An 18,464-nucleotide genomic window follows, 5' to 3' on the forward strand; every position below is an offset into this window, starting at 1 on the left:
AATCCTAACAGTGATTTTTAAAAAAAGATAAACCTTGACCCAAATAATGAGTTTAATAGTCCTCCTCTGATCCTAATCTGAAACCAAGAATTTGCAATCTCTATACTTCCAAGGGAAAACAGAAAATGGGGTGAATAACAGAATAGCAAAGCTGTGTCAGGAAAAGGAAAAACATACCTAGAGGCCAGAGCGGAGCACAGTGTACGGCGCCTCACTGATTTGGCATTCACCATTTTCATCACCATGACCCTCAACTAAATCCTGAACTCAATCCCAATACCACCAAGCTACTATGGGGACATATCTCACAGTGCCTCCATCTGCCAATCCAAGCTTCCTCTTAAGAACCAAACATGGCCATCAGAAAGAATGAATACCCAACTTTTACATCAACATGGATGGGACTGGAGGAGATTATGCTAAGTGAAATAAGTCAAGCAGAGAAAGTCAGTTACCATATGGTTTCACTTATTTGTGGAACATAAGGGATAGCGTGGAGGACATTAGGAGAAGGAAGGAAAAAATGGAGGGGTGGAAATCGGAGGGGGAGACGAACCATGAGAGACTATGGACTCTGAGAAACAAACTGAGGGTTTTTGAGGCGAGGGGGTTTGGGGGGATGGGTTAGCCCGGTGATGGGTATTAAGGAGGGCACGTACTGCACGGAGCACTGGGTGTTATACGAAAACAATGAATCGTGGAACACTACATCAAAAACAAATGATGTATTGTATGGTGACTAACATAACATAATAAAATAAAAAAAGAAAAGAGCCAAACATGAAACGAGTGTGCAAATTCCTTACACACCCCTGTGTGTAGACACCCAATCAATTACATATCCTCAAAACTCTTCAAACAGGCAGATCACAATGCAGGAACTCAACCAGTCCACCGTGACAGAATTCATTCTATTGGGCTTTGCCCCTAACCCCAGGACCAACCCTCTGCTCTTCACCTTCTTTCTCATCTTTTACCTGCTCATCCTTGTGAGCAACAGCCTCCTTATCCTGGTCCTCAAAGACCAGGACTCCCGCCTGCACACACCCATGTACTTTTTCATCAGTGTCCTCTCCATGCTGGACATGTGATACATGACCACCACTGTGCCCCAGATGCTCGGGCATATCCTCAGCAAGAAGAGGGCCATCTCTTTTGCTAGGTGTGTGGCCCAGATGTACATCTTCCTCCTCTTTGGGGTCACTGAGTCCTGGCTCTTCTCCATCATGTCTGTTGACAGGTACATGGCCATCTGCCACCCTCTCCAGTACAAGGTCATCATGAGCCACTGGATGTGCCTCCTCATGGTGGGCATCTGTGCAGCGTACGGTGTGGTGGGTGGCCTGTGCTATACCTTCTTTGTTGTGCGCCTGCCCTACTGTGGCCCTAATGAAATTGACCACTACTTCTGCGAGGTCTCTGCTGTCCTGAAGCTGGTCTGTGCAGACACATCCCTCAATGACTTGGTAGACTTCATCACGGGCTTCAATGTCATCGTGGTCCCCCGACCCTGGTTATCATCGTTTATGCCAACATCTTTGCCACCATCATGAAGATCCGCTCAGCCCAGGGATGGATCAAGACCTTCTCTACCTGTGCCTCCCACATAACTGTGGTCACCATTTTCGCCATTCCATGCATCATCATGTACATGAGCCCTGGCTCTGACTCCTTGTCAAACAGTGGCAAGAAAATGGCCCCTTTTTATAACATTGCCACAGCCTTCCTCAACCCTGTCATCTACAGTCTGAGGAACAAGGACATGAAAAAGGCTTTCCTCAAACTTGGGATGGAGCAGGACCCCAGAGTGAGACTTTAAAGCGGAGGACCTGGGGAGCCCAACAAAGCAGGACTCACACCCACAACCCTGCCAAAGACTCTTCCAGGAGACCTGGGAGGCTGCACTCCATAAAGTCACGCCATCACCCTGGCCCAGTGGGAGGGAACTGGGCACTCAGACAACAGCAGTATCTCTAGTGATGTGGTTTGGGACAGAGGGGATTGTGAAGGTAGAGTACACTGGTCAAGAGCCGGGACCTCAGTGCCAGACAGAGCAGGATGAGAGACTTGATTTGAACAATTAATAGATATGTGACATTTTGCAAGTCATTTAACTTACTCTAAGGTTTATATCTCTTCCTCACAGGGAAGCTGTGACTATCAAATGAGATACTATATGAAACATGTTTAGTACAAGACTGGCAATAGCTTTCAACAGATACTAGTTTTAATCTTTAAAATTTATTTCTCAGGATGAATTGTCAGCCTTGAATTAGCCATGATCCTCTTCCGGGCTATGGAAGTGACTGGAACCCTAGAGACTAAAGAAAAAAAAAAAGAAGGGAGTGGAAGTAGGGGTAAAATCTCAAAAACCGAGAAGTGGAGAGTCTTAGGGGGAGAGACTCTAGAACAAGGAAGTGAACCCTTCTCTCCCCATCCACAAATTGTGTACCCAAAATTATCTTACAGTACCACTTTGTAGCCATTTGCTTCTGTGCTTTTGTATCTTCATACCTCTTGAATTTCCTTTTCCCCTTGTTACTAATAAAGTCCATTTTGGAAACCTACAAACTGCCTTGGGTGATGTCAAGGAAGAGAGACTCTGTCCACCTGAGGATGAACAAAATTAGGGGAACATCGGCATAATGTTCCCCCCAGATGGATGCAAAATTTAGGCAGTCCAGAGAGAGATTAAAATCTCCATGGGTAGTTTCTGCTCTGCTCCCTCTTGCTTGGAGAGACCATCCATGAAACTCTTACTCCTCATAGAATCTTTACAAACATAGACCGCTTTTTTCCCAAGTTTCACCCATCTTCAGGGTAATGTTCTTGGGATCACCCATATTTACAGGCTTTGCCTATTTGCTGCCACAGGAATTCCAGCACCCAACAAAGCAATAGCCACAGGGTTCTAGGGACATGTTCCACAAGCTAACAGCCAACACCTTTGGGTTGTTCTTTCCCAACCATTTGCTGATATACAACAGCTATGAAACTCCTTGCAAAAAAAAAAAAAATCAACTGGGTTGGCCAGAAAAATTCAACATGGATGCCTGTGCCCCCCACAGGAAACCAGGGTCCGTGCCAAGGGAGCGGGTTTCAGTGTCCTCAAAGATATTGCCCCACGCCTCCACGCAGAAGCCAGAGTGTTGCATCAACAATGAAGCAAAATTAAAAGGCAGATAACAAAAGAGAGCATTTCAATGCAATATACTTACAGACATGTGGATAATAACATAGAAAAAGCTCTTACAAATTGGTAAGAAAAATACAAACACCCCAGAAAACTGGCAACAGATCTGAACAGTTCATAAAAAACAGACGTTCAAATCATCGATAAACATATGGGAAAATCCTACCACAGTGGACACTAAAGAAATGCAAATGAAAATATCAACGAGAACACTTTTTCTTTGAAACTGGCAAAGAGGTTTTTTTTTTTTTAAGATTTTATTTATTTATTTGACAGAGAGAGAGAGATAGCGAGAGCAAGAACGCAAGCAGGGGCAGTGGGAGAGGGAGAAGCAGGCTTCCCGCTGAGCAGGGAGCCCGATGCAGGGCTCAATCCCAGGACCCTGGGATCATGACCTGAGCCGAAGGCAGACGTTTAATGACTGAGCCACCCAGGTGCTCCAAGACTTTTTAAACAATAGAGTCAGAGGTGGCTAGAACACAATGAAACATGTGCTTTCATACGTTGCTCATGAGGGTAGGAATCCATCTTTTTGTAAGGTGATCTGGCTTTATGTATCAAGAACCCTAAATATGTTCATAACTTCCTACCCAATACTTCTACTTTCAGGACATTTTAGGAAATAGACATCAAAAGGACAGGAAAAGTAACACAAGCATTTATTCTGTTACCTAAATAGGAAAAAGTTGGAACCAACTGAAAACATTCTGTAATTGTGCATGAGTGATTAAAATATATTATGGTATGGCCACATAAAGGTGTACTAAGTAGCCATTGAAAGTGTATTTTATAAGAATATTTAATGATGTGAATGCTCACAGCATGATACCGCATGCATAAAGGCAAGAAACAACTGGTGAACAGCATGTTGTGATCACAATATTAACAGTCGTAAATACCTTTTTGTCCTTGAAGTCAGACATTAAAGCTTAGAGTAGGAGAGAGGGCCACTGAGTCCTACTTCTGTACACACACACACACACAAACTCCCCACCTTTTCAAATTAACGAATTAATAAACTAACCAGGGCAGCTTACTTGTCTGTTTTCAACTCATCCTCTTGCTCCCCTCTCGCTCCAATTTAATCTCACCCCCAAGCACGATATATCCAGACATCTGGCAAGTAGTGGCTTTCAAGGACCCCATCCACTCAATGAAGCCCCTCCCTCACACCCACACAGCAGGGATGACATCGTGGACGCCCAGGACATCCCAGTGAACACGGACACACAGTGTGCCTTGATAGAGTCTCTAGCATTGTTACAGACAACTCATTTTTTTCCACACAGGGCAAACCTCTTCCATTTCTGGAACAAGCTTCCCCACGGACCCACCTCAGTGAGTTCCATGGAGAGTATCTCTTATCTCTCTGTGCAGAGGTCTGTGTCTGCAGTTGTGACATGCAAACTAACCCCTCCCCCAAGTAGTGTCTGGTGACTTCCTATTTCCATTTCCTACTTCTGCTTCAGTCAATATCGGCAATTTACATTTTTCTTGAAACTTGTCCATTTTATCCAGGTTTTCAAGTTTACTGTCATCAAGTTGGGTTTTTTTTTTAAGTTTGCCGATATGTAGCTCTGTATCCCCTTTAAATTCTTTAAATGTATCTTTCTTCTCCGTTTATTCTTTGAACAATTTTGCCAGAGGAGCATCTGTTTTGCATTTTCAAAGACACAGATTTTGGCTTTGTTAACCTTTTACAAATCGATTTCCGCTTTTGTCTTTATGATTTCCCTCCTGCTTTCTTTCTGTTTACTCTAGCCTATCCTCTTGAGTGGAATGACTAGCTCAGTATTTTCAGTCTTTCTCATTTTTTTAAAGATTTATTTATTTGAGAGAGAGAGACAGACAGAGAGCATGAGAGGGGGGAGGGTCAGAGGGAGTAGCAGACTCCCCGCTGAGCAGGGACCCCCCCCCCCCCAAAGCGGGACTCCATCCTGGGACTCCGGGATCATGACCTGAGCCAAAGGCAGATGCTTAACCGACTGAGCCACCCAGGTGCCCTCTCATTTTGTAATAAATATGTGTAGAGCTGTAAATGTCCACCTAAAGACCTCTTCACCACTTCCTACAAAGTTTTGTACGTGGTGGTTGCCACTCAATCCTAATCTTGGTCTGTTCTGCTACAGTGCTCATTATCATCACTAGAATTAGCTCAAGTCAACCAACAAATAGGGGAATAATATTACTATAAGTGGAAAATCTCATTGGTTCATACCCACTTTTTTTTTCAAACACATTCATATTTTGCACAACCAAGTACTAGTGATCAGTTCCAGATCCTGATTGTATGGCAGCCAGAACCTTCCCAAAGTTCTGGGAAAGCCAGAACTTTCCCAAATGCTAGAGCATTGCAGAAAAAAAAAAATTTCTAAGCAGCCAGCCATATTCCAGGTTTATTTTTTAAGACTTTATTTATTTATTTTAGAGAGAGAGAGACAGAGAGCACCAGCAGGGGGAGGGGTAGAGGGTGAAGGAGACGCAGACTCCCTGCTGAGTGCAGAGCGGGGGCTCAATCCCAGGACTCTGAGATCATGACCTGAGCCGAAGGCAGACGCTTAACAGACTGAGCCACCCAAGCACTCCCCAATATCACAAGCTATTAATCACATGCAAATTACAGCCATGGGGATCTGTCACTCCACTATTACACAACTGAGTCTGTTATATTGACTTACATAAAAAATACTGACCACATTCAATGCTGGAAAGGATGCAGAGTAAATGGATCTCTCATACATAGCTAGTGGGAATGTAAAATTGTACAGCATTTCTGTAAAACATTTTGGTATGTGCTTTTTTAAAAAACATCTGTATTGAGATAGAATTTACATACCATAAAACTCATGCACTTGAACTATGCAAATTCAATGGTTTTTATTATATTCACAGGATTGTGTAACTATCACCACAATCCAATTTAAGAACATTTTCATCACCTCCAAAAGAAACCCCATACCCATTAACAATCACTCCTTATCTCCCGCTCTTATCCCCTGGTCTACCCAACTACTATTAATTTACTTTTTGTCTGTATATTTGCCTGTTCTAGACATGTTATATAAATGGAACTGTATAATATGCAGACTTTTCTGACTGGCTTTTCTCACTGATTTCAAGGATCATCCATTTAGCTTGTATCAACTGTTCATTATGTTCAGTTAGCCACTGTATAGTACATCATTAGTTTTTGATGTAGTGTTGAGGTTCCTCAAGATGTTAAGAATAGAGCTACCCTATGACCCAGGAATTGCACTACTAGGTATTTACCCCAAAGATACAGATGTAGTGAAAAGAAGGGGCACATGTATGCCAATGCTCATCCCTTTTTACTGCAAAATAGTATTTCATTGTATGGACAGACCACATTTTATTTACCCATTCAGCTGATAGACATTTGAGTTGATTCCACTTTTTGGCTACAGTGAAGAATGCTGCTAGGAATATTCATATACCGGTTTTTGTTAAACATATATGTTTTCATTTCTCTTAGATATATATCTGGGAGTGGAATTGACAGATCATATGATAACTCTATGTTTAACATTTTAAAGAACTGTCATACTACTTCCCAAAGCAACAGTACCATTTTGCATTCTTATCAGCAATGTGTAAGAGTTCTGATTTCTCCACATCCTCATCAATACTTGTTAATGTAGTTTTTTAAATTATAGTCATCCCAATAAGTATGAGGTGGTATGTCATTGTGATTTGAGTAAGAATATTGTTCTAAGCATACACATATCATATGACCCCAGCAATCACATTCCTGGGAATTTATTCTAGGGAAAAATAACCTATTATTTTTAACTTTACACAAATACTCATAGCAAATTTAATCATAATAGCCCAGAATTAGAAACAATGCAAATGTGCTTCAACAGGTGAATGGATAAACTCTGGTATCTCCATTCGAGAGAATACTACTCAGCAATATAAAGGAACAAACCATTGATGCGTGCAACAATCCAGATGGATCTCAAAGGCATTAGGCTGGGTTTTAAAAATTATTAGGGCCTTAAAAATTACATACTGCATGATTCCATTTGTGTAACATTTTCAAAATTAAAGGGCCAGAAGAAGAGACCAGTGACCATCCGTGCCAGATTTCTCTGTGGTCATGGAACAGTTTTGTATCCTTATTGTGGTTACATGAAACTATGAATTTAATAAAATTTCATAAGACCATATATCACCAAAAATGAGTACAGGTAATAAATGGCGAAATTCTAATAATGTCTGTAGTTTACTTATTAGCATTGTGCTGATGTCAGTTTACTGGATATGATAATGTACTATAGTTATAGACATCATCATTGTGGGACAGCTGGATCAAGGGTACCCAAGAGCTCAATTTACTATTTTTTGCAGCTTCTTGTGAATTGTAAATTATTTCAAAATAAGAATTTTTTTTAATAGCTCCTATGTTCTGGTAGAAACTGAAAGCTTAACTATGGGTCACCACATGACTAGGCAAACAAAATAGCCCATCATAAACTGTGTTATCATATCCATGGAACCATCCAATTGGACACACAAAGAATTCTATTCTAAAATGGAAATTATATATACAATCTGAGGTCTAGGTGGTGAGCTTCATAAGTACTCAGCAAGTCTCCCATGGTTCTTGCTTCTACTTTGCTGCCTCTCCCTCAACCCACATGGGGAATGCCCTATATCTAGTTAACAGAGGAGGGAAAGGCCTAGTTTAAGGCAGCACTGAGTATGGTAAAAGAAAATTGTTTCCATGAGTAGAATTTTAGACGGTATATCTGACTGGTATATATGGAATGAGAGATGCCCTCAAGTGTGGCTATCTACTATTTTGTGGGCAGTTGCTAATGGGATGGAAGGGTGGCCAGAAACTTGGAAAGAAAAAGATTGGAGGATTAATGACATGGGGTCTAGAGGACATCATGTAGATGTGCCTCTCTCAGACCCAGAATATGAAGATAATCATGTGCTACATAAATATGCACAGTGAGCATCCACTACGGGGGCGAGGTGGGGGTGTCTCTCTATAATCAGCTGGACTAGATGATCCACCTGTAGATTGGTCAGCCTCTTTCCCGAACCACACAAGTGCTTGCTCTACACAGCAGCCATTGCAGCATGGCAGAGGCTATGTGAGGACTCAGCCACATGGAGTCAGCCTCACCATGGCTAAGTTGGCCATTGCCACTGCTATGTGCCAGACCCCAGCTGCAGAGACAGATGCTGAGCCTTTGATGTGGTACCATTCCCTGAGGGAGCTGCCAGTTACCTGGTGACACCTAATTACATTAGACACTTTCCATCATGAAGGGGCTGCAGTCTGTAGTTCCAGGGATAGACACATATTCAGGTTTCCTGCCTGAAACATCTCTGACAACTCACCATTAATGGTCTTACAGAGTGCGTTATCCATTGCCATAATATCCCATGCAGCATCACCTCCAATCAGGAGACACACTTTATCTCCAAAAAAAAGTGTGACAGTCAACTCACTCACAGAATTCAGTGGTCTCCCATCGTGCCCAAATACTCGGAAACTCCTGGGCCTAACAGGGTTGTGGAATTACTGATTTAAGTTTCGATTATTATGCCATCTGGGAGACAACATTTTGTAAGATTGTACTGCTGTCCTATAGGATGCACTTTATGACTTACACCAGTAGTCACTATATGGTACCCTCTTCCTCTGAAAGAGAAGGCACGGATCCAGGAGCCAGGAGATGCAACAGGAGTTGTCCCTCTCACCAGTATATGAAATAGCTCTCCAGAGAAATTTTTGCTTCCTTTCTCTACAATTTTGAATTTGTGCTCAAAGGAAAAATTTCATTACGGAGGAGATCTATGGTTCTGATGAATTAGAAGTTGAGATTGCCTCCTGGCCACTCTTGCTAAACCAAGTGGGAGGAGGAATGGCTTCTGCATTTCTTAACTCCTGAATGATGCTGGTGATGCTAATCCCCAGACCACTCCTTGGTAAGCAAGGGTCTAAATCTCAAGAGAGAAGCTGTGCTTGAATCAATAACCCCAGCACTCAGGTAATCATGCCCTTGGGTAATCCCTTCCCCTTGAGTTTGGGCTGAACCTAGTAGTGTGCTTCTCATGAATACCCCCAAAAGTGATGGGAAATCACTTTCAAATTTAGTTTACAAAACACCCTTGCTCCTTCCTGCTCACAACCTCTCTGATGAAGCCAACTGCCAGGTGGTGAGCTGCTCAAAGGAAAGGCCCACAGGGGAGAAACTGATAAATGCTCTGTACAACTGTCAGGAAGAAAATGAGACTCTCAATCCAAGAGCCAGGAACTAAATCCTGGTGACAATCAGGTGAGCTTGGAAAAAGATCCTTCCCCATTCAAGTGTTAGGATTTCTGTAGCTGGTGCCTTGATTGCAGCCTTGTGAGACACCCCCCCACCCCAATCCAGAGGATCCAGCTAAACTTCACTCAGATTCTTAACCCACAAAAACTGCAAAAACATAAATGTTTGTTGTTTTAAGCCACAAAAATTGGGGGTAATTTGTTACACACTGATAGGCAACTAATACAAGGGGACTGCGAAGAGTCACAAGTAAACTTTGGAGGAGGGTGATGAGAATGATCTTGATTATGGTGATGTTTTCACAAGTATATATGTATATGTCAATGTACTTCAGTAAAGTTGAGAATACATTATGAAAGTGTCTGGGTGGGAGATCTTCCCAAATGCTAGGAGATTTTACTTCCCCCTTCAAATATCACTTTACTGAGACACAGCTCCTTCCTTTAGTGGCATGAGGGCTTATGTGCCCTAAATTCATACTTTCTAATCGTACTGAATGAAGAGTGATCTGTATTATTTTTCTGAACCCTATTTTATATGATCACCATTGATTTTCTTAAATTATTCTATCTTCAGAACCTGTCAAATCCCTGACTGAGCTACAATGGTGTCACTGACCTAGGAGGCTGGAAGTCATCTTATGCCCATCAATTTGAACTTATTTCATGAGTCCAGAGCTCAAGCACTCACGTTCATGTTCATTCAATAGTAGAAAACATGAATATTGATGCCAATTCTATGCCAGGTCTTGTAAACTGGTGATACAGAAATGAATTGAATATAGGTGTGCCTTCATGGAGTCCCCTGTCTGGTGTCTTTATGCTTGAAGGAAACCTACTGCCATAACCTTCTGGGTGTTCTCATATATGATCTTATTGAGTCTAATCCATTAATATATCATATGTGCCCACTGGATGTTGGAAAGAATTTGGATGGAAAAGTCATGTAGGCTGTGTCCCGGGTTTGTTGCTGGTGCCCATGCTTCTGTGACTTCATTCTGGTGCTTTGCCCCAGCCTGTCACTTTACGGAAAGCTCTCTTCACATCTTTGTTCCTAAGACTATAGATGATGGGGTTGAGGAAAGCAGAGATGATATTGTAGAATAGAGCCAACTTCTTGTCCTCTTCTGGGGAAGACTCAGAACCAGGTCTCATGTACATAACCATACATGGTATGGAGAACATAGTGACCACAGTGATGTGGGAAGCACAGGTGGAAAAGGCCTTGAGCCGCCCTTGGGCTGAGCAAATCCCCAAGATGGCAGCAAAAATATTGATATACACGATGATGATTAGGGAGAGTGGAACCAACAGAAGGATGAAGCCCAAGATGAAGTCTACCTGATAATTGAGAGATGTATCTGCACAGGCTAACTTTAAGACTGCAGGTACTTCACAGAAGAAGTGATTGATCTCATTGGGACCACAATAGGGAAGAATCATGACAGAGACAGTGTATATCAGGGCACAGCTGATACCCCAGAACCCACAGAAGGCCACCATTGACCCACATAGCAAAGTACTCATGATGACTTTATACCTCAGGGGATGGCAAATGGCCACATACCTGTCATAAGCCATGATTGCAAAAAGCCAAGACTCAGTGATTCCTAGCATCAAGAAGATGTACATCTGGGTCACGCTTCCAATGTAGGAGATGGTCTTCTTCTTGGAAACCAGGTGTACCAGCATCTGGGGCACTGTGGTGGTGACACAGCCCATATCCATAATGCATAGGACACTGAAGAAAAAGCACATGGGTGTGTGGAGGTGGGAATCCATGTGTATCAAGGTGATAACGAGCCCATTGCCCAAAAGGGTGATGAGGTAGAGGAAGAGGAAGACACTGAATAGAATAACATTTATTTCTTTGTTACGAGAGAATCCTAAAAGAATAAACTCAGTAAGAGAGCTATGGTTTCCCCAGAGCAAGTCTTGCCTCCTTCTCCTGGTATAGAGAAAGAATAGAGCCATAATAATTCATAAAATAAAGTCTCCAGATTCAAACCCTGATGCTACTCTTTTATTAGAAATGCCAAATATCGGGGCACCTGGGTGGCTCAGTCAGTCAAGCATCCAACTCTTGGTTTCAGCTTAAGTCATGATCTCAGGGTCTTGAGATGAAGCCCTGTATTGGGCTCCATGCTCAGCTCAGCAAGGAGTCCACCTGAGATTCTCTCTCCCTCTCACTCTGCCCCTCCCCCAACCCCTGCTCACACACACTCTCTCTCTCTCTAAAATAAATAAATAAATCTTTAAAAAAAAAGCGCCAAATATCAGTAGCAAAGTAAGTGCATATTAGGACACCCACAAAACTGGGGGCCAGATTTTTTTAAAGAATTTCCATTTTATATGAAACAGCATGTATATTGTATTACTTAATCCCAGCTTATTCTGAGACCACAGTTAATAAATTTCTCATTTCAAAATGTAGAACTTGCAAAAGGAGTGTCCAAAACTGTGTCCTGCAATTCATGAACTTGCACAGTTCATGTAGCTTATAAAGGATTTCCAAGTGGTCAAGAAAATAATTGGACATTTGAGGATCTAGCATCTGTTGTGAGTTTCATACAAATGAAGATTTCTGCCCCTCCTTTGAAGCTCTTATCAAAATGGGCTTCAGTGGGACTACCTGAATAGCTTGATAGGTACTCTGGAATTTTAAAGACATAGTTATTAGATATATGATTCAATCCAGAAAACAACGATTATTTGGAAATAAATTATACTCCATGAAAAGTCAAAGTCGTGTGTTTCCATGGACCAGAGGTGGGTAATACATGAGACGGAGACAGAGGGAGAGAAGGAAAGGAAAAGAAGGAAACGAGGGAGGGAGGGAGGGAAAGAAACTACCATGCTAGGATACTATACTCAATAAATATATCCTTAAGAAATGAAAGCTGTTTGCTCTCCAAAAAAACAGATAAATTACTAAAAGACTCACAGTAAAAGAAATATTAAAGAGCTGCTTTAGGCTAAAGGAAAATGATCCCTGATGGAAACATGTAATTGAGAGAAAAAAATTGAACACCAGAAATCACAAATGTGTGGGCAAATATCACAGAATATCGTTTAAAGCAACAAAAATAGCAACACATTACTGGAACTTTAAATATACACGTAGAAGCTGAGTATATGACAAAAACCATCCAAAGAGCAGGAAAAGAAAACGGATGTAAACCGTTGTTAGATTTTGCATTGTTTGGGAAATGGCAATTTAGGTGAGGTTATACTAAGTCAAAAATGCATATTTTAGTCAGCTTTACTTTTCATTATTGTACTTCTCACTTCTCAAAAACTTATCTGATCTCATCTGATGATTGTCTGTTGCCCCCAAGTAGGTTGTAAGAGCAGAGACTTTGTTTTGTTCACTAGTATATCTCCAGCGTCCACCATTGTGCCAAGCACTTGGTAGGAACGCAATTAATATTTATTAAATTGTTAAAGCAGGGATGCCAGTCTTAGACTCCATCTTAGAAGCTATGTTGGCAGGATAAATAGAGGTGATTGATGCCTGTCCTCTCCAGTGGGGCAAATTCCAAATTTCCTTTGGAATGTAGAATTTACACCTGTGACCCGTGCCTTAATAAGGAGGTGTGTGGACAAATTGTGGCTTGTGGGAAGATATATTGTGATGGTAAAGAAATAAATCTAAGCAACTGGTGATGTTTTCCCTGCAGAAATTGAAGTTAAGGAGGATGCTGAAGTCTGTCTACAGAAGTACCCCTAGACTAAGAGAGAGGTGGAGCAGGAGGGCTGCTGAGGTCCATTCTCCCTGGAAGAGTTAAGGACTTTCCCATCTTCTCTGTCCTCTTTATTATCTAACTTGACTTCTTCCTGATGCCTAATACCTGGAGCACTGTAGCAGCCTCTTACTGTGACTCCCAAGCCCCAGTCCCACCCACTCACTCAGTCCTAGAGCATTTTCTAGGAGCAATCTAAATAAAAGAGCATTTTCACCATGGCATTTGTCTGCTCATTCTACTGATGCAGAATGTATGTGGGAAAGAGCACTGGGTGCATAGAAGAAAAACAGAGGGTATTCGAATGGGGGATAAGCTCCAGAAGCACAATCAGCCCCACACTTCCTGACAACTATGACAGAGAGCATCCTCTGAACTATAGGTATCTTGGCGAGAGGCATCTGCCTTGCTCCCCCCTCCTCAATAAGAGATTTTTGGAGCAGGTCCCAAGGTGGTCCACATCCCTGCCCCCCTGAGATCTCCTTGCAGCAACCCCCTCCTTCTCTCCCATATCCTAGTGCTGTCCTATCAACCTTCTCCACCTTCCATCTGCATCCTTTGTCTTGCCCACTTCCAAGGGTCCCCCTGATTAGGACAGGGACATGGGAGAGCCCGGCTGCCTCAGCCTCCCCAGCAGCAGTCCCTCCTTCTCTTCATTGGCAACTGAAGGCCAGACGTCTTAAGGGAGATGTGCACACTAAGTCAGATAGAGACAAAGGGGAAAAGAAAGGTAGTTGGATGGAGAGCAAGTCAGAGAGTTGGAGAAGAAGAGGCAGACAAAGGAAAGGACAGAGCAAGGAGCACAGGCACGAAGGAACTGGCAGATGTGCAGATTTGTAGACAGTAGAGCAAACCAGAGCAGGCAAAGAAGGGATGACTCAGAGGAGAAGACACTCAAGCCACAGGCCACTGTCCCCACTCCCACCACTCTTACCTGTTGTCGGGTTCTGCATGAGGGATGGGTCCCGGGTCTGAGGAGCTCTCCTTTGAAACTGTGCTCCTGGGGGCCCTGGTTCCCAGGGAGACAAATCCGATGACTTCCAATGAACTCCCTGTGCCTTTGAAATCCCCAGGAACTGAGCATCAAGTCTAAACTCCAACACCTGGGACTCAAGGTCGGGTACAGTGAACCCTCTGACCGGAGCCCTGACTGCTCCCCAGAGGTCCACGTCCTCCCGGGCTGTATATTTCCTCTGAGTTAGCACCAGAATGCATGGGTTGGATCCCTGGTTTCAGAGTTACCAGCTGTGACTTTGGGCAAGTTTCAAAAACCTTTCCAGGCCTCCAGGCCTTTTATCAGTAAACTAGAACCTGCTTCATAGGGAAGATTGTAGGGAAGACAAAATGAGTTAAACAAGTATAAAGCTTTTAAGACTGTGCCTGGTATACAGTAAGTCATCTGTACATTTATTATTCTCCCTCATTTGCACCTTATGAAGATCCTCTCTCCCTTTAGGTCTTCAAGTCAGCCCTAAATTTCAGATCCACCTCCCTCAGGAAGGCAGCCATGACTACTTGACCCTGTCTACCCTCCTGTTACATTCACTCTCCATTGTTGTTCTTGGGAGTCCTGCATGCCTGGTAAGGGCTCTGAGGAGGGAACGAAGGCACAGAGGTGTGAAGTTTTTGTATACTACTGGGATTCAGTTTCAATATGTGGAAATTCAGTAACATGCTCTTACATAACCAATAGGTCAAAGGAGAAATCATAGGGGAAATCACAGGGGAAAGAAGATATTTGACATGAATGAACACAAAAACACAACATGCCAAAAATTCATAGAATGCAAAAAAAAAAGACCAAAAAAAGGTGCTTATTTAAAAATAAGAAAGATCTCAAATCATCTCAGTCACGTTAAGAAACTAGAAGCGCTTGATTGAACTAGAAGAGAACTAGCTTGACTGTGGTAATCATTTTACAACGTATGCATATTATCAGAACATCGCATGGTACCCTTTAAACCTATACAATGTTTGTCAGTCACACTTCCATAAAGCTTGGAGAAAAGAAGTATTAGAGTTTTTAGTAAATGTTTTCCTTCTGCAACTATGCATGTGGTCATATATTCTTCTTTATTCCTTTAATGCATCTTTTAGTTCACTTATCCAGTTCACCAAAATTGTCAAAATTATTATAATAAAATTGTTAAGACTATATCTTTACTGTGTGTTTTGATTTTTGCAGATTTAAGGGGACTAGCCTTGAAGAGAGAATCAAAGGGGACTTTTACTTATCTGTATTGGTTCAATGTTTATAATAACTGTATTAATGGTCATTTGTATAACTAGAGAAAAATAAAGGGAAGTTACAAATGACAGTAAAAGCACCTTCGGGGTTTCTGGTGTAATTGGGCTATCACTGTCAGCTTCGAGGCTCCTAATAGCGCTGATCTTCGATGACCGACTTACGCGTCAAGGCTAGTTCAAGGCGGAGAAAAATTTCTCAGGCAGCATCCACCAGCTGAATCGGGAGCCTGCCTTGGGACTGCACATGTGGCTTCCCAAGCGTCATCCCCGGCCCCAAGCTTTGAGCATCCCCGCCAGCTCTGCATTAGCTTGACGCTTCCCAGGAGGATACAAGAACTGTAGGTTATACAGAGCTACACTTTTCTCAGCTCAATTAAGCCAGAAGTAAACGTCTTGATCACTTTTCCTCCTCCCCCCACCCCTGCTGTGAGTCTCCAAGTTTGTTCCCCAGTTAATGGGAGCCATTCCTGGGTCCCTTTACCCCAAGAGGTGCTGGCTGGCTATGGCCCAACTAAGCCACAGCGGAGTTGCTCTGAAGTGAGAAGTCCTGGGGGGGCTTGTTAAATTCCATGTCTAAGGATATGGAAGGAGCATCATTAAGAACTTCAGCTTGTTAGACATCTGGGCGAACGGCAGCAGCTACTCAGGAAGATCACAAGTGACCCAGTGTCCCTCAGGGGCCTCTGAAGAAACTTGCTTTCTTTTACCCGACTTTACCCCAAGTGTGTACATAAACATGTGCTTGCACCTTCACCTTCACCACCACCATCACCTGTCACATCCATCAGACTTTACATCACCACAACCACATCACCCCACTAGTGTTCACCTTGTGTTTATTTGCCATCACTCCCAAATTATCACCCTTTCCCTAGTGCATTACTGACCTCAGTATTATCACCCAACTCAGCATCTCTCCACCACCAACATCAGTATCGTCATCATCCCGTGATCATGCTCCAACCTCACTAGCTCCACCAGTCCGTCAGTCCATCAAGGCCATGAGTTCCATGAGTTCTTGACGCTTGATGCTTCCCAGGAGGCCAGCGCTGTGATAGGGTATCTGCAGCTCATGAGAAAAGAGCAGCGTCCTGGAGCTTCAGAGAATACGCCTTTATTTGAAAAAAGAAGAAAAGAGAAATATTTTAAAATAGCTGTTCTGTGATTTCAGTCAGGTGCAAGAGGACAAAGCAGGCCATGTGAAGATAACAGACTGAGATAAGAAGGCATTAAGTCTCATAAAATGAATTGAACACAGTAGTCAAAAATAGCCTGAACTGGAAATAGTAAATGGAACAATGGACCCTGCACAAAAATGTAAATAGTCACAGAATACAGGGGGAAAGAAACAAAATTACAATGATTACTGAATGAAGGTGAGTTGCAAAGATCCACTGCAAGTATTAAAGAATTTCTAAAGAAGAAAACACTAAATGGATCAGAGGCAGTATCCGAAAGTATATCAGAAACCTTTCTGAATCTCAAAAGAAATTCTCTGAAGATCAAAATGCCCCACTATATTCTAGGGAAAATTAATGAAAGAGGTCTATATCTGCACATATTCACCTGATGATTTGTTCTCCACACTGTAGCCAGAAAGATCCATTCAAAATATGAGTCTTGGAAGATCATCCCCAGCTTTAAATAGTTTAATAACTTTCCAGGGCTCTTAAGATAGAGAACGAATTCCAAGGCCCACAGTTTGATTCTGCACCTCTCCACATGCTCCCCTTCGCTTTCTGCCCAACTGGCCTTCCTTCTGTTGCTTGCATGCGCCATGCTCCTGCTGGTGTTAGGAAGTTGGTGTATGTTGTTCTCTCCTCCTGGAAATGCCCTCAACCCTCCCCCTAAAGTTCCTCTTGTTAACTCCTACTTTGGGATCTCATACATAACTTCCTTGAGGAAAGCTTCCCAGACCTCTCTAACTAGACTAATGTCCCTGTTAAGTGTTCTTGTAACACCATGTACCTTCCACGTTAGTACTTCTAACAACTAGATTTATATTTATGTGTATGATTCTTTGATTACTATCTGCTTGTCCCTTAGAGTATAACATCCACAAAGGCAGAGACTAAGGAGCAAGGTCAAGTTTTATAGCATCATCTCAACTGGCAGGATGTACATGCAGCATCCAACTGGCCCATGGTAAACACACACATCCTTGCAACCCCAAATGGCAGTGCAGGCATTACTGCTGCCAGCTCCTCTTCCTGCCTTTAGGGACCTCTCTGGTCTGCCTCTTGCCTTAAGTACTCCCCAGCTGGGAAGGAGGCACCAGTCTCACTCATCCTCCAAACTCCAGGGACGGGACCCATGTCAATCTCCCAGTCGCTCATGGTGCACCTGTCCAACTGCAGTCTGGGGTCAGGGTAGGGAGGAGGCCTAGAGTTGCTACAGCTCAGCACAGATCTCTCTCTGTGGCCCCTCTGACCCATTCTCTTAGAGCTTTCCCCACATGATCCGTGAGGGGCCTGGGAGTACCCACTCCCCTCGTACATTACTCTCTCCTAGCACAAAGCCTACACGTGCTCTCCTATGTAATGAATCTCCCTTTTATGTTTCAAGTCTTTCCATGTAGTCTACCAGTGTGTGATGCTGGGTGATGATCACAGGACTGCTTTACGTCTAGCAACTCATTGAGGCTCTTTGAGAAAGTGGAACTTTAGCCAAACTTTTAATGTAACAGGAAAAACCCCAGTCAACATCATGTTATGACTGCACTGCTGAAAGTTGGGAAGATAAAGAATAGGAATCAGCCATAATCCCACTTCTCTAAAATCAATGGCATCTTCTTTTTCATGGTATTCTTTCTTCCATTATCTTACCAAGTACAGGATCTGTATTCATTGTATGCTGGTCCTTTTGTAAATTGCTTTTTTTCCCCCACTTCATGTTATATCCCATGCATTGTTCCAAGTTGTGCCACATCCAACATATCTCAGGTGAATGCACGATAACATACACAGTTTGA

At 42.8% G+C, this 18,464-nt stretch overlaps 1 protein-coding gene and 1 pseudogene across 4 annotated transcripts in view; one reads left to right on the forward strand and one right to left on the reverse strand.

Annotated features, from left to right (window-relative positions):
• LOC113935113 (peptidyl-prolyl cis-trans isomerase A-like) overlaps nt 1-18,464 on the reverse strand; it is a 59,520-nt gene that overhangs the window by 27,206 nt on the left and 13,850 nt on the right. For 2 of the 4 annotated variants that reach the window (XM_027616893.2, XM_027616901.2), the window contains 3 exons: nt 16,381-16,605; nt 14,181-14,255; nt 10,497-11,244 (listed from right to left, as the gene is read on the reverse strand). In XM_027616893.2, the coding sequence (XP_027472694.2) occupies nt 10,497-11,244; nt 14,181-14,255; nt 16,381-16,406 (849 nt within the window). In that variant the 5' untranslated portion in view covers nt 16,407-16,605. Of the gene's footprint in view, nt 1-10,496; nt 11,245-14,180; nt 14,256-16,380; nt 16,606-18,464 lie in introns of those variants that run through there. The other 2 variants (XM_035727322.1, XM_027616910.2) reach the window with 2 other exon arrangements.
• LOC113935108 lies at nt 873-1,811 on the forward strand (annotated as a pseudogene).

Source organism: Zalophus californianus, chromosome 4 (genome assembly GCF_009762305.2).
Source record: "Zalophus californianus isolate mZalCal1 chromosome 4, mZalCal1.pri.v2, whole genome shotgun sequence".
Lineage (NCBI taxonomy): Eukaryota > Metazoa > Chordata > Mammalia > Carnivora > Otariidae > Zalophus > Zalophus californianus.